The 12,520-nt window shown below is 38.2% G+C and overlaps 1 protein-coding gene across 1 annotated transcript; it reads right to left on the bottom strand.

Annotated features, from left to right (window-relative positions):
• Nucleotides 1–1,236: 1,236 nt before the first annotated feature.
• On the bottom strand, nt 1,237–2,178 carry LOC119542819 (olfactory receptor 8S1-like). The gene has a single exon (XM_037847460.1). The coding sequence runs from the start codon at nt 2,176–2,178 to the stop codon at nt 1,237–1,239; it is 942 nt and encodes a 313-aa protein (XP_037703388.1).
• Between the last annotated feature and the right edge of the window lie 10,342 nt (nt 2,179–12,520).

The raw sequence follows: 12,520 nt of genomic DNA, 5'->3' as shown, positions 1-12,520 counted from the left end.
TTATTAAGAATCACTAGACATTTGAGAAAAATTAATGCTTGACATTGCATGTCATTGACTGTATTTTTAATATAAGGGAATAAAAATGAAAATGTCACTACCATTTGTCACATTATGGCCCAGTAATTCCAAATTCCTCACACTTCCCTGAGGCTCTATGGTCTACAATTGATTCTTGGTATCAGTTAAGATATTTTTTGCACACAATGGAAAGTATTCTAGATTACTAAGGTGCAAGTGCAAGAGGGAGACAGGGAAACAGAGAGAGAGAGAGAGAATTTATGGAAAGGACACTGGGTAGATTTCAGAATCAAGGAAAAAGGTGGCATTGCAGGGAGGTTAAAAGTCCAGGTGCTGGTTTCAGACTACCTCAATTCACACTCAGTGACTATTAACTGTGTGATTGTGGTCAAGAAGTTTAACCCTTCTGTAACTCAGTTGAATTACTTGGAAAATAAGAATTAAAATAATAGTATGAACCTCATGGGTTCTTTCTATGATTAAATGAGTTAGCAGATGTAAAGCACTTAGTACAGTACCTGAAACAAAGTAAGCATTTACTAAACACTTAGTGACATTATTGTTTTATGAAACAACTTTTCCTCATTTGGGGTAGGACTCCAAGTATCTCCATGAGTTTAGTAGGAGGAAATAAAGGACAGTCTCTTTGTGATATTACCATTACATTTCCTCAGAACCAAAACTCCCTTCTGTCTATAGATGTTCAAGAGCCATCTTCCCGGTAGAGATATTCTGAAGGTTTAGCTGGGTTCTTGGGTTCTTGTGCAGTTTTCTTTGTGAGTCACTCTGTCAGGAGGATGGATAAATATCTGCCTGTTCTGGGTTACATGGACATCCCAGGATACCCTGGCTAACATTGCCAGGTATCTATATGGACTGGATGAGTGACACTTTTCCAAAAGAAGCATGGATTACTATAAATGGAGGAAACTAGAAGGCATGCTATTTAGATAAAGCAAAACAAAACAAAGTCTAGTACATTGTAGTAAATCAACAGATTTATAAAATAATCTCACAACAAGGGTTACTTGATCATCCCATTTCTTCTGAGAATAATAAGACAGAGTCTTCACCCAAAAATGGTTCCTTAACCTATCCTGAAACATTTTAAAGGAAAGAGAAAATACATATCACAGAGTATCTACCTACAAGGACGATTAGAAAACTCTCCTTGATGTCCAATCACCAAAATCTTGCTATAGTTTTTTCCTCACCCTATTTGCATCCATTCCCTACAAACTGAAAATATTTCCCAAAAACTCCTTTTAGAGCTTTTTTCACCTCCTTGTTCTGCAGGCTGTAGATGAGGGGATTCAGCATGGGAGTGATCACGCTGTACTGCAAAGAGAAGATCAAATCCAGGAGGGAACCTGAGGTTGGCATTAGATAGCGTAGGCCTCCTGAGCCAAAATACAAGACCACAACAGTGAGGTGGGACGAGCAGGTGGAGAAGGCCTTGCTTCTGCCTGTGGTGGAGCTGATGCTCAGGATGGTGGAGGCTATGCGGGCATAGGAGTATAAGATCAGGAAGCAGGTCCCGAAGGCGTGTATGATAAAAGACCAGAACATGACAATGAGGGTGGTGGAGACATCAGAGCAGGCAAGTGAGAAGAGAGAGGGCAGCTCGCAACTGAAGTGGGGAATAGTTTGGGCCTCACAGAAGTCTAAATTCACAGCTCCAAAGATATTGAGGAGAGAATTGAGAAAGCTGAGGCCCCAGGAGGCCAGAACCAGACTCCAACACAGCTGGCTGCTCATCACCTGGCCATAAATCAGAGGGTGGCAAATGGCAACACAGCGGTCATAGGCCATTGCTAAGAGTAGGAAGGACTCAGTGCCCCCAGTAGTAAACACAAAGAAGGCCTGGGTCATGCAACCTGCTACTGAAATTGTTTTCTTTTCAGACAAGAGGTTTTCCAGCAACTTGGGCACAGAGACTGAGGAGTGGCAAAGATCCAGGAAGGAGAGTTGTCCCAGGAAGAAGTACATGGGGGTGTGGAGGTGGGAATCAGCCCTGATCAGCAGCAGCAGCACCAGGTTCCCTATCAGGGTCAGGAGGTAAATCACCAGGAAGAGCACGAAGAGCAGGGCCTGGATATGGGGATCGGCAGACAGCCCGAGGAGGATGAACTCCGTGATGGTGCTGTGGTTCCTCATAATCAAATAGAGAAAACTTCCCCTTAGAATAAAAGATGAATTTTAAAACTTCATTTTATGCTTCCCTATTTTCACTGGACCCTAAATCCTTTCTCTATACTTATTATTTCCTGACCCTGTAATGCAGGTTCAAGTAGTTTGGAAACACTTTCACCAACTCTCTAAACTTAATAACATCTTTGATTTTCTTATATTCTGTATCCTCAAGTCTATATCAATATGATGCCATTAGATCTTTTAAAAAATATTTAGATGGGGGAAGAGTCAGAGTGTTTGCTGATGCAGGGAGAAATTGTTAATGTAGGAGCAAGGAGGATGATTGAAGAGGTGAATTCATTGCCAAGGGAATGCATATGGGATCCAAAGAATGAATGAGGAAGGCACCTTGGGTATAGGGATGTTTTACATACTGTAAGAGGAAGAAAAGCAGAGTGTGAGGAAAGAAACAGGGAAGGTAGGAGCTGAAGTGTCTGAAAGGGAAAGGAGTTCTCTATTGCTAATAAGGTGCAAGATAAATTCATTAGTTGGAGTGTGCAGTGGAGTGAGAGGTGTTGGAGATTACTTTAAATTGGCTTCAACTATTGAGTCTATTCAGGGTTTATGGTTAGAAAATTGAGTCCAGTGATCACTGTTTTGTGATTTTTCTCCAGATTGGTGTATGTGAAGAGTAAGTAAGTAGTTAAATTTATATCAGACATACGAAGTGATAGAAGAAGAGATGGCCTATAGAGTTAAGAAATTCCCCAAGTAATTAAATTAATGAATCTTGTGTAAGAAGTAAGAACATGAGTGTCAGGAGAGTGAAAATGTGGTAGACACAAGGAATCAGCACACTCAATGCATGTGAAGAATGGTTGGTTCAAGGGCATTAAGTTAAGTCAGTAAGATGGAGAAGTGACTGTGGTAGGAGAAAATGTTTGAAATTGAGATTTTTGAAGATGGTGGCTAAGAGTATAAAGGATAATGTCCTTGGAGGGCAGGATACAAGGAAATCAGTGAGTTGGTATTATTTTAATTAAGGTGGTGAGGACATTTTTGATTGTTTATTTTTCTCTCTTCTCCTAAAGAAGTCACATGACATAAAAATTAAAAATATATTAAAGTTATAATATTTAAATTATAGAATACAAAGGAGGCAGCTCAGAGATACTCCAGATTTTCTAGGTGAGAAGATACCTGTCCTCAATGGGTCATGAATAACCCTTTCCCTCTATACAGATCAATAATTAAGCTCTATTCAATAGTGTTATATTCAGACTTGAGGTAACCCAGACTAACCTAGAGTAGTGGTTCACATTTTAGAACTTGCCCAAGTACTCTTGCTCTGACCTGACACTGAGGCACAACCTCAGACTCAAGATCACTGTTCAAAGTTGTTGGCTGACTAGGCTGGCTCACCCCAGCCTTCCCTGTCCCTTGGGTCTATGACTTGAAGCTGACACAATTAATTGCTTAGGGGAAAGTGGGACTTTTCTCCATGTTTCTTCACCCAGCAATCATGTCTTTGTTAAATACCAAATCCAGATTACCCATCAACATAGTCCAATGAAGTAATCAGTGGCCAAGGTAGCAGAAGAATTCATTCAGATCCAGTGACAAAGATGTTTAATCAGCAGTGGCCAAGGTAGCAGAAGAATTCATTTCAGATCAGTAACAAAGATATTTAATCAGCTTCTAAAATCTGTGTTGAGAACTGTGTCAACATTTATCAGGAGAGAGTCTGTACAATTCTGTAGAAGGTAAATATTTTCCCTAGATTCTATGCTATCTGGAAAAGTAGCTGCAAAGAGAATCAAAGCAAGAAATCCTTCATCCCAGGCAAAGGATCCACATGATCCAGCAGTGACTAGAGAGACAGGCTGCATAGGTGATTTTAGGCATAGCAAAAATAAGGTCTTCTACCTCCTGCAACATCCAAACCTGCCTCATTGACGCCACTGAGTATAGTGATTCTTTGAATTGAGGGAGGATTTCTGACCTTGGAACCAAGGTTCTGAATTGAAAAAAATATTGCTAGGTGTTTTCACAAAGGCAGTGCCCAGTGTTAATGCCACCAGCCAGAGGCTTGACAGCTAGATATGGAATAGCAGGTTTTTGTTAAGGATTATTAAAGGGGATCAAGGATGATACCCTTAAAAGGAAATATTCAATCCCTTTTTCTTTATTCAGGATTCATTTCTTTAGACTGTGCATGAAAAGTTAAAATGCAAGGTGCTCAGGGAAGTATAATAATATCAGCTTATAGCAATAAGCCAGAGACTAGGTTTACTGGACCCTGTTTTATGGATTTGCTACTTGAGAACAATTCCTTGCAGATAGAGACATACAAGAAGTACATAGCATAGAGAGTTGGAGAATCTGGCCATAAAGCAGAGGGTGGCAAGTGGAAGAAGAGAATAGTTTCACTGTTCTTGGAAGATACACATGATTAGGTTGATAGAATGACCAATTCAGAACTCTATACTCACGTGACATCTGAGTTTTTGGGAATGTACTAGTTTGGGAAGAAGCAAACATGTAGGAAGGCATTAGAGACAAAAGTCACCTGGTATAGAATTTTGCCCAGAAAACACCTGATCCCTGTATTCTTTCCCACAGTCCTCTATTTTCTGTAATCCACAGCCCTATTAGGTGGACTGAATCAGAGCTTATTTATTATAAGAACAGAAAATTAATACTCTGGAATCCACAGAAATGGAGTGATGGTTAAGATGATTGAGCCACTAGAAACTCAAAATATATCCTTGATGTCCTCTCTTTTACCTTTCCCTAGCTGAGCAGTGCCACATTGCTAATCCCAGCTTTCTCCGTTTCCAGTCCCCAAAGAAATGCAGGCTTTTTGCTTCAGAGGTAATGGAAGGCAGTTCTGTTTCTTACTAGCTGTATGATCTTTGGAAAGTTTTTAAACCATCTTATCTCAATTTTCCCAACCATAAAATGGCATATAAAAACCACTCTCTTGCATGGTTTTAAGAATATATTTAGATAATTTATGTGCAGAACTTGGCACACCATCAGGTATGATTAGACTTTTATGCTACTTACCACTTTAGGAAAAGAAAAGTCAACTCTGAGGGCAAATAAGGACATGTTAGTGAATAAAAGAAATAAAACCCAGATCCAATAGTGAGGGATGGGATGGGTGGAGGGGTGATGACCCTACTCTGAGGGATAGTTGCAGGGAAGATCAAAGACAAAGAAATTCACAGACAAGGGAGTCACAAAGAGGAAGGGGATGAAGAGAAATTATAAATAGCACAGGAGGTTGTCAGAGATTTTACGGCAGGCATGACCTACCTTCTGTCTTCTGTGATGGAAAGAGCCCCCTGGTACTCTGACCTGTTTACTGAACATGCAGGAGGAAAAGACCATCAACCATCTTTCTTTGGGAAGAAATTTCTTTTATTTATCTAGATGCCAGTATAAGAAAAAAGAAATATTATTACTCCATGTTCAGGAGCCTTCTGAGCTAAGGTTTCAATACCTTTTTTCAGTCCTTTATAATCTTGTGCTGCTCCAAATCTGAAGAAAAGTAAAGAAAAATTAAAATTTGAGAAGTTCTGATTCTGAATATATAAATATTTGAGCAACTTAGACCATTTGAAACCCAATTATACGATTGTTTCTTCACTAGTTTCTCTTATTGTCCTAAATATTTTCCTGAGGGAATTACCCAAAGACTTATGAAACCTAACCATTCAGAGGAGGAGCAAGATTTTAATATAATGGAACCCAGGAGACAGCTAGGTTGATGCCTTGAATTCCTTGGAGTCCAACCAGAAACCAAGTTTCCATCCCTATTTAACTTTAGATATTTCCTTATATGTATTTATAAATGGATGTATGGATGTATGTATGAATGTATGGATGGATGAATGGATGGATTTAATTTTAATTCATGCACAAGTGGTTGAGTTAAATATATTTACTGGTTCATAGCACTTTGTAACCACTCTTCACTGAAAGGCTTCACTCATGGTTGACTGCTGTCATTTTAAACCCATAGTCCACTCTCATTCCTCTTCTCTCCATAGTCACCTCTTCTAAACGTGCTTAATCCTTATCCTTTTGTTTGTATGCATTCTTGAGTTGTAGTTTTTGAGTGGTTATATTTTTCAAACAGCAAAAAATGAAATTACTTTATGAACACTAGAACACAAAGTGAATTATATATATTTGGTGTCGATATGACTATTTGCCTAGAAAATCCAAGAGCCTCTAAAAAAGAAATTATGAGAACTAATAAAATTTAAACAGAGAATTTTGTAATGTAGATGGGTATGTCCATTAATGTTCACTTGCAGAAAATAGAATCCACTCTGTTTTAATAAAAATAGATTTTACAATATAAATATAATGTTAAATAATTGTGAGAAGAGTTACTTGATGAGGCTCTATTCTTAGGTTCTAGGATGAAAGTGCTTGCACTGAGAATAGTTTTGTCTGTGTGCTACAGTCGAAAAGAATTAACAGCAACATTTCAGGAAGTTGATGAATAAGGAAGCTGCTATTGCTGCTCCTTAGTACAGGATTTCCAGAAATCTGTCTCCGTTGTACCAGCACCTGCTCCATCTAGAAGCCAAATGCTGGATTAGGATGCAGTTGCTATAGTTGCTGCTTAAGAACAATTGCCAGGATTTATACGAGCAAAATGGGGGCCCTGTTAGTAGGACCTAAATCATGCCAGGAAGCCATGGTGTTTAGCTTTCTAGACTTTTAACTCCAGAAGGGCGTTGTGATGAATCTTGAATGACTTGATCTGTTATCTGCTACACTGAGTACAAGATGGGTGCTCAAAACTGAACATCTTTTTCTGTGTACTAGAAACTGTTTCTCACAGCACAGAAATCTCTTACCAGAGACTCTCTGATGTATGGAAGTATTTCCAACCTTAGAAATAAACTCAAAATTTGAAAAAAAAAAACCTGCCTGCTGTATTTTCACATAGGCTTATGCCGGGATATTTAATTCCACTGGCAAAGGGCCTGAATTCCAGAGTTGGAGCAGAAGTTTTCACTTTTATTATTCCTTGAAGGGTCCTAGAAAATGAAGTAATACCACTAAAATAAAATAATGTCTTCTCTCTTTCTTGCTTCTTATAGTTTAAATCACACCATTAGTAACTCATTTAATCAGATTATGTGGATGAAATTAAAATGAGTAAAATTCTGGTAAGTACAGTGAAATGGATTTAGTGCAGTTTCAAGCACAATTTTAGGTAGAGATTTTATTGGAAAATGTCCAAGGAACTGCTGAAAACAGCTCATCCCAGAATGAGACAAAAATAGCTACTCAACTTGTAGAAGATACTCTAAAAGTTTTATTTGAAAATAAATAAAACTGAAAGCTTAGTTTTATTGAAACTGAAAGCAAGGTGCAGTATTTCACTGCTGTTGGGTGGGAGTGCATGCTGGGTTAGTCTGAGTGGGGTTTTGGGACTCTGTCTTTCTAGAGGACATCTCTGGTATCATGGCAAGTCATGTGCATTGGACAAAAGCCCAAAGAAGCCATAAGTAGAAGGGAGCTGGAGACAGACTTCATTTACTGGAGAGATTTGCCGTGAAAATGCCTGATTCTCATTTCTTAACCTGTTCTTACACTGCATGCTTCACTGTTGGGCAGAGAGCTGGGATGGTTATGATGACAGAATAAATAACTCTTTAGCCCATGGGAATGGAGTCCGGCTTAGGAGATCTACAGCCACACAATGATTAAAATTTATTCTCCATAGTGTCACTTCATCCCCTCCCAGCCTGGATAGATCTCAGATGTGGTTTTCAGATTTCTCTCAAGCCCTTAGGAAATGTCTGTATTCTGCTCCAGGATTGAGGCAAAAGGATCAGAGCATAGAGAATGAAAATAAACCAGAAGAAAGACAAAAACTCATAGTTCTACTATTTACTCACTGCATGGATTTTGAAAAGTTTTTAACTACTTTTTTTTTCAACTTACCCAAATTTACAATGGGGATAACAATAACTTTCTTGCAAAATTGTGGGAATTTAATTAGATGACTTATGAACAAAGCTTAGCATTAATTAGACACACTGCTAATCTTGGATTTCTAACTGCTTCGTAACTCTAAATTTAATTGTTCAGTATTTCTAAAAAGATAAAGAGAAATAAGGGAACAGAAAAATATGAAGCAGGTAGGAAGTAGGGGTAGGGATGATGGTGTGCTCTGTGAGTGAAAAGTCCTTGCAAGTTAAGTGATTAGATGACTTGAAGAGAAAGAAAGTGCTAATAGTGAAGAAGTGAAAGAAGAACAGGGCAAGAAAAGCCAGAGAAGTAAGCAAGTCTGGTAGATGGCCAGGAGAATTCAGGGAAGGTACCTTATGCTGATGGAGAGAGTAGCCAGGTTCTCTGCCTTGCTGCATAAACAGGTCTGACCTCAGAAAACCTTTGCACAGCTATGCAAATCTTGGGATAGATAGTCCTTTTTTTTCCTTCATGGGAATATTTGTGAAAAAAAAGAGAATCATATTAACTGAAATTCCAGGAAATCTAGAACACACCCAAAATAGAACCATTTCTGAACTCAGACCTACGTACTTTGAAGAGAGCCTGTATAAATTGAGAATCTGTAATTCTCACCAGATAATCATTTGAGCACTTTGTCTCATACTGTCTCATTCCCAATTACACATTCGCTTTTTTTCCCATATAGCTTCCATGTTATTATAAGTATTTCCCTGAGCGTATTATTAAAACAAAATATTCTTGGGTGTAACCAATCAGAGAGCCACTAGGCTTAAGTAGCTACTAGGTGGGCAGCTTAGTTGGATCCCAGGAGACAGCTGGGTTGATATCTTGTATTCCTTGGAGTCATAGTCTGAGGCCAAACTTTCAACTCATTAACTTAGTTGGGTTTTTGTTGTTGCTGTTGCTGATGTTTTCCGTTTGTCTGTTTGTTTGGACCTTTGTATAATCATAATCCTAAATTCATGACATATTTTCATTATTGACCCCTGCTCTGTGCTTACACACTACCATGCTGATTGCACCACTCCCATCTCCACCTTTCATTTGCATATGTCCTTGCTGTGTGTCTTTGTGTATTGTTGTTTTGTGTGATTTATGTAAATAGTATTGTATTTATGGCTTATTCTGTTTTGTGCATTTTCATTCAGCACTGTGGTTTTAAGATTAAGCAATATTGTAATAAAGCATCTAGGCTCTTGTTTTCAACTGCTGCACTGTGCCCCGTGGTATGTGTCCATCAACACTTTTTGCTTTTCTGCTTCTCTGATTGACACCTATAATTTGATTCCAAATTCCCAACTCCATTCCTCCACAAGCAATGCTGCAATGAAATTTTAATATGAACCCCTTTACAGACTGTGTATGAATGCGTGTGTGTGTGTGTGTGTAGACAGAAAGAAAGAGAGAGAGGGAAGGATGCAGAAATGGAGGGCGGGAGGGAGAGGAATGGAAGCACCAGGTTATAGTTTATTCATGTATTTAATTTGACTAATCACCATCAAATTGCTCTCCACAATGACTCGAAATATCTACTCTCCCATTATTACCAATTTCTTATATATCTATCCAAAGATATTCCAAGAATTTAGAAACATTTATGTATAAATATTCATATTTCACTAATACACCCACCCTTCTATACATGGTATCTCTCTCTCCTTCCTTCTCTCTCTCCCCCCCGTCTCTCTCCTTCTCTCTCTCTCTCTCTGTCCTCTCCCTCCCCCTCTCCCACCCCTCTTTCTCTCTCTCTCTCTCTCTCTCTGTAGTTGCTGATCATGAAAATTTTGTTTCATGTGAGGAGATGTTTAGTAATGATGCTTTTCCCCTTTTTGACCAAATTCTGAACCCAATGAATGATAGTTACAGGAATCCAAGAAATTGTGATCAGAATTTTATCGTTAATACAAATTCAACTTATAATAAAAAAACAAATAATAAAGCAGAGATGTATGACATAAAGAACACACACAAACACAAGCTCTGTTGAGTTATGCATATGCCAACACTCCCTAAATTAGATTTATTTACCTGTATCATAATAGACATCACAACATAATCATACATTTCTCAACAAGGGGGCAGAACTGCCCCACTCATTTTGTCACATGGCCAAATGAGTAGACTGGCATGTACCATCTCTATGGGAAGACAGGAAAGAGGAGATTCACTAATCAGGCAATCAGTGTCCTTCTGGTGGAATTGGAGAGAGTGATTGAGGGTTGGGGAGGGTGTGAGGTTGAGTTCCTAGGAGTACAGGTGGAGCAGGGGATTCATGCATATGTGATTTAATAAGGAATACTCTCAGGAGAAATCAGCAATGAAGTGAGGGAATCTATTACAAGGAATCCATTATGTCCAGTATAGGGAAGGAGTTGTATAAGAATGCCATTTCAGGTGAAGTCTAGTGACTGTATCCTAATATGAAATTCTCTTTGATGGCCGTAGTCCCTCCAAGTATCAGAAGTTGATTTTGTCTCACATAGGCTCTACTTTTGAATAGTGTAAAATGTAATAGGACTCATAAGATTATCACTACATCAGCCAAAGACCTAAAATATTAACAGAAGAACCAACTACTGGCACCAAGTAAGTTATCACAAGCAAACTGAATAAACCTAATTCATTGTTCAATTAGAACTACATTACCATTGTCTAAGACCATAGCAGAAACAGTGGTGGCTGAGGGAACGGAAGCAGATGGAGAAATTTTGGTTTTAAGATAAGCAGAACAACAGCCAGTCTGTGCCAGTTGATTATTACCCATAGTTTCTATTTTCCTATTGAGATTAGTATTGTTAAGTCATGAAATTTCCCTTTAATTATTTGAATTCAAATTCCTTTATTTTTTGAACATATTTATAATAGCATATTTGAATTCTTCACTGCTACATTTCTGTGTTTGTTTATTTGTTTACTGACTTGCCAGGACTAACTCAGGGTCCAAAGTGCATTAGTGTGAGAGTGTGGAACTACTGATGTGTCTTCTCAATTAAAAAATTCTTGTATTCCAAGTCTGGTTTCCTAAGGGTTAAGCTTGGTGGTCAGCCATTTATTGATCAGATATTGTGCTTAAATACTTTTAAGAGTAAAGCATTCACTTTATGCCAAATGGATTTGTGTGTGTTCTGGAGAATGCATTCAAAGTTCAGGAAGATTATGAGTCTGTCCTGGCTTTTCCTATCTATCTCTGCAAGGCCTCAATTTTAGCCAGGGATAAGTGGCTCAATGAGGGCATTCCCTAGTCCCTCCTGAGTATGCCTGAAGACTTCCCCATTCACATAGCTTCCTAGATTATGAAGAATATGTGGCAGCTTATTAAGGAGTTTTTGGCTATCTCCTTCCCCAAATATCCCTATTAAGTTTCTGTCTCATCTACAGCTTATTGCTTGTCTCAATCACTATGGGGACATTCAGTCTAGGGGCAATGTTGACATTTCTCTAATAGTTTGCTACAAATATCATTATTATTTTTGATAATGTCTCTGGACATGACATTTTCAATGTTTTTCTCCAAATAAAGTCAGCCTCTTCTGCAGTAATTTGAAGGTAGATTGCAGCCATAGAAAGCCATAGTCTACCTTTTGTTCACCTGAGACACAAGAAAGCCTGATGCAACATTAAAACCAAGGATTATTTTGAACTTTGATTGCACTCCCCAATGCACACACAGCTCCAACCATCAGCAGAAGGTGGAAGGTTTATGGGCTTGAAGTATTTGAGCACAACATTTGCTGAAATTATTGGCTAACCACCAAATTATGGACACTGGAACACCCCTTAGGAAGCTAGGCAAAAATTGTATAAAAATATAAAATTAAGAATTAAATAGCTGAACAGAGATATTAGCAGTCAACTGTGGGGAGACAGATTCTGCAGTTTTAATCAATACAAGGTACTTAAATACAAACTAGAAAATGCCTCAGAACCTAGAATCTATTACTTGTCTCAACCAGTATTAAAACTCAGACTAGCTTCAATTTTGACCTTCCTTCATTGTTTGCTGCAGATATTATGTTTGTTTTTGACAATGTTCCTAGATATGGAATTTTCACACTCTTCTCCAAATAAACTCAGTCCCCTTTGCTGCTGGTTGAGGTTATATTATGTAAAATGTCCAGTTTTCAATAAAAAGTTACAAGACGTGCAAACAAGCAGAAAAAATGTGACCCAAATACTAGAATAATGGGTAGGAACTGTCTCTGAGTGGACCCAGATATTAGACTTAGTAGACAAAGACTTTAAATGAGTTATAAATTGTCAAAGAACTAAAGAAAACCATGTCTAAAAAATTAAAAGAAAGTATGGTAAAATAACCTATCAAGTAGAGAATATTAATATAGAGATAGAACTGATGAAAAAG

The sequence above is a fragment of the Choloepus didactylus genome, chromosome 8 (assembly GCF_015220235.1).
Source record: "Choloepus didactylus isolate mChoDid1 chromosome 8, mChoDid1.pri, whole genome shotgun sequence".
In the NCBI taxonomy this organism is placed as follows: domain Eukaryota; kingdom Metazoa; phylum Chordata; class Mammalia; order Pilosa; family Megalonychidae; genus Choloepus; species Choloepus didactylus.
Note: the sequence above shows the minus strand (reverse complement) of the source record. Positions and strands in the feature narration are given on the sequence as shown.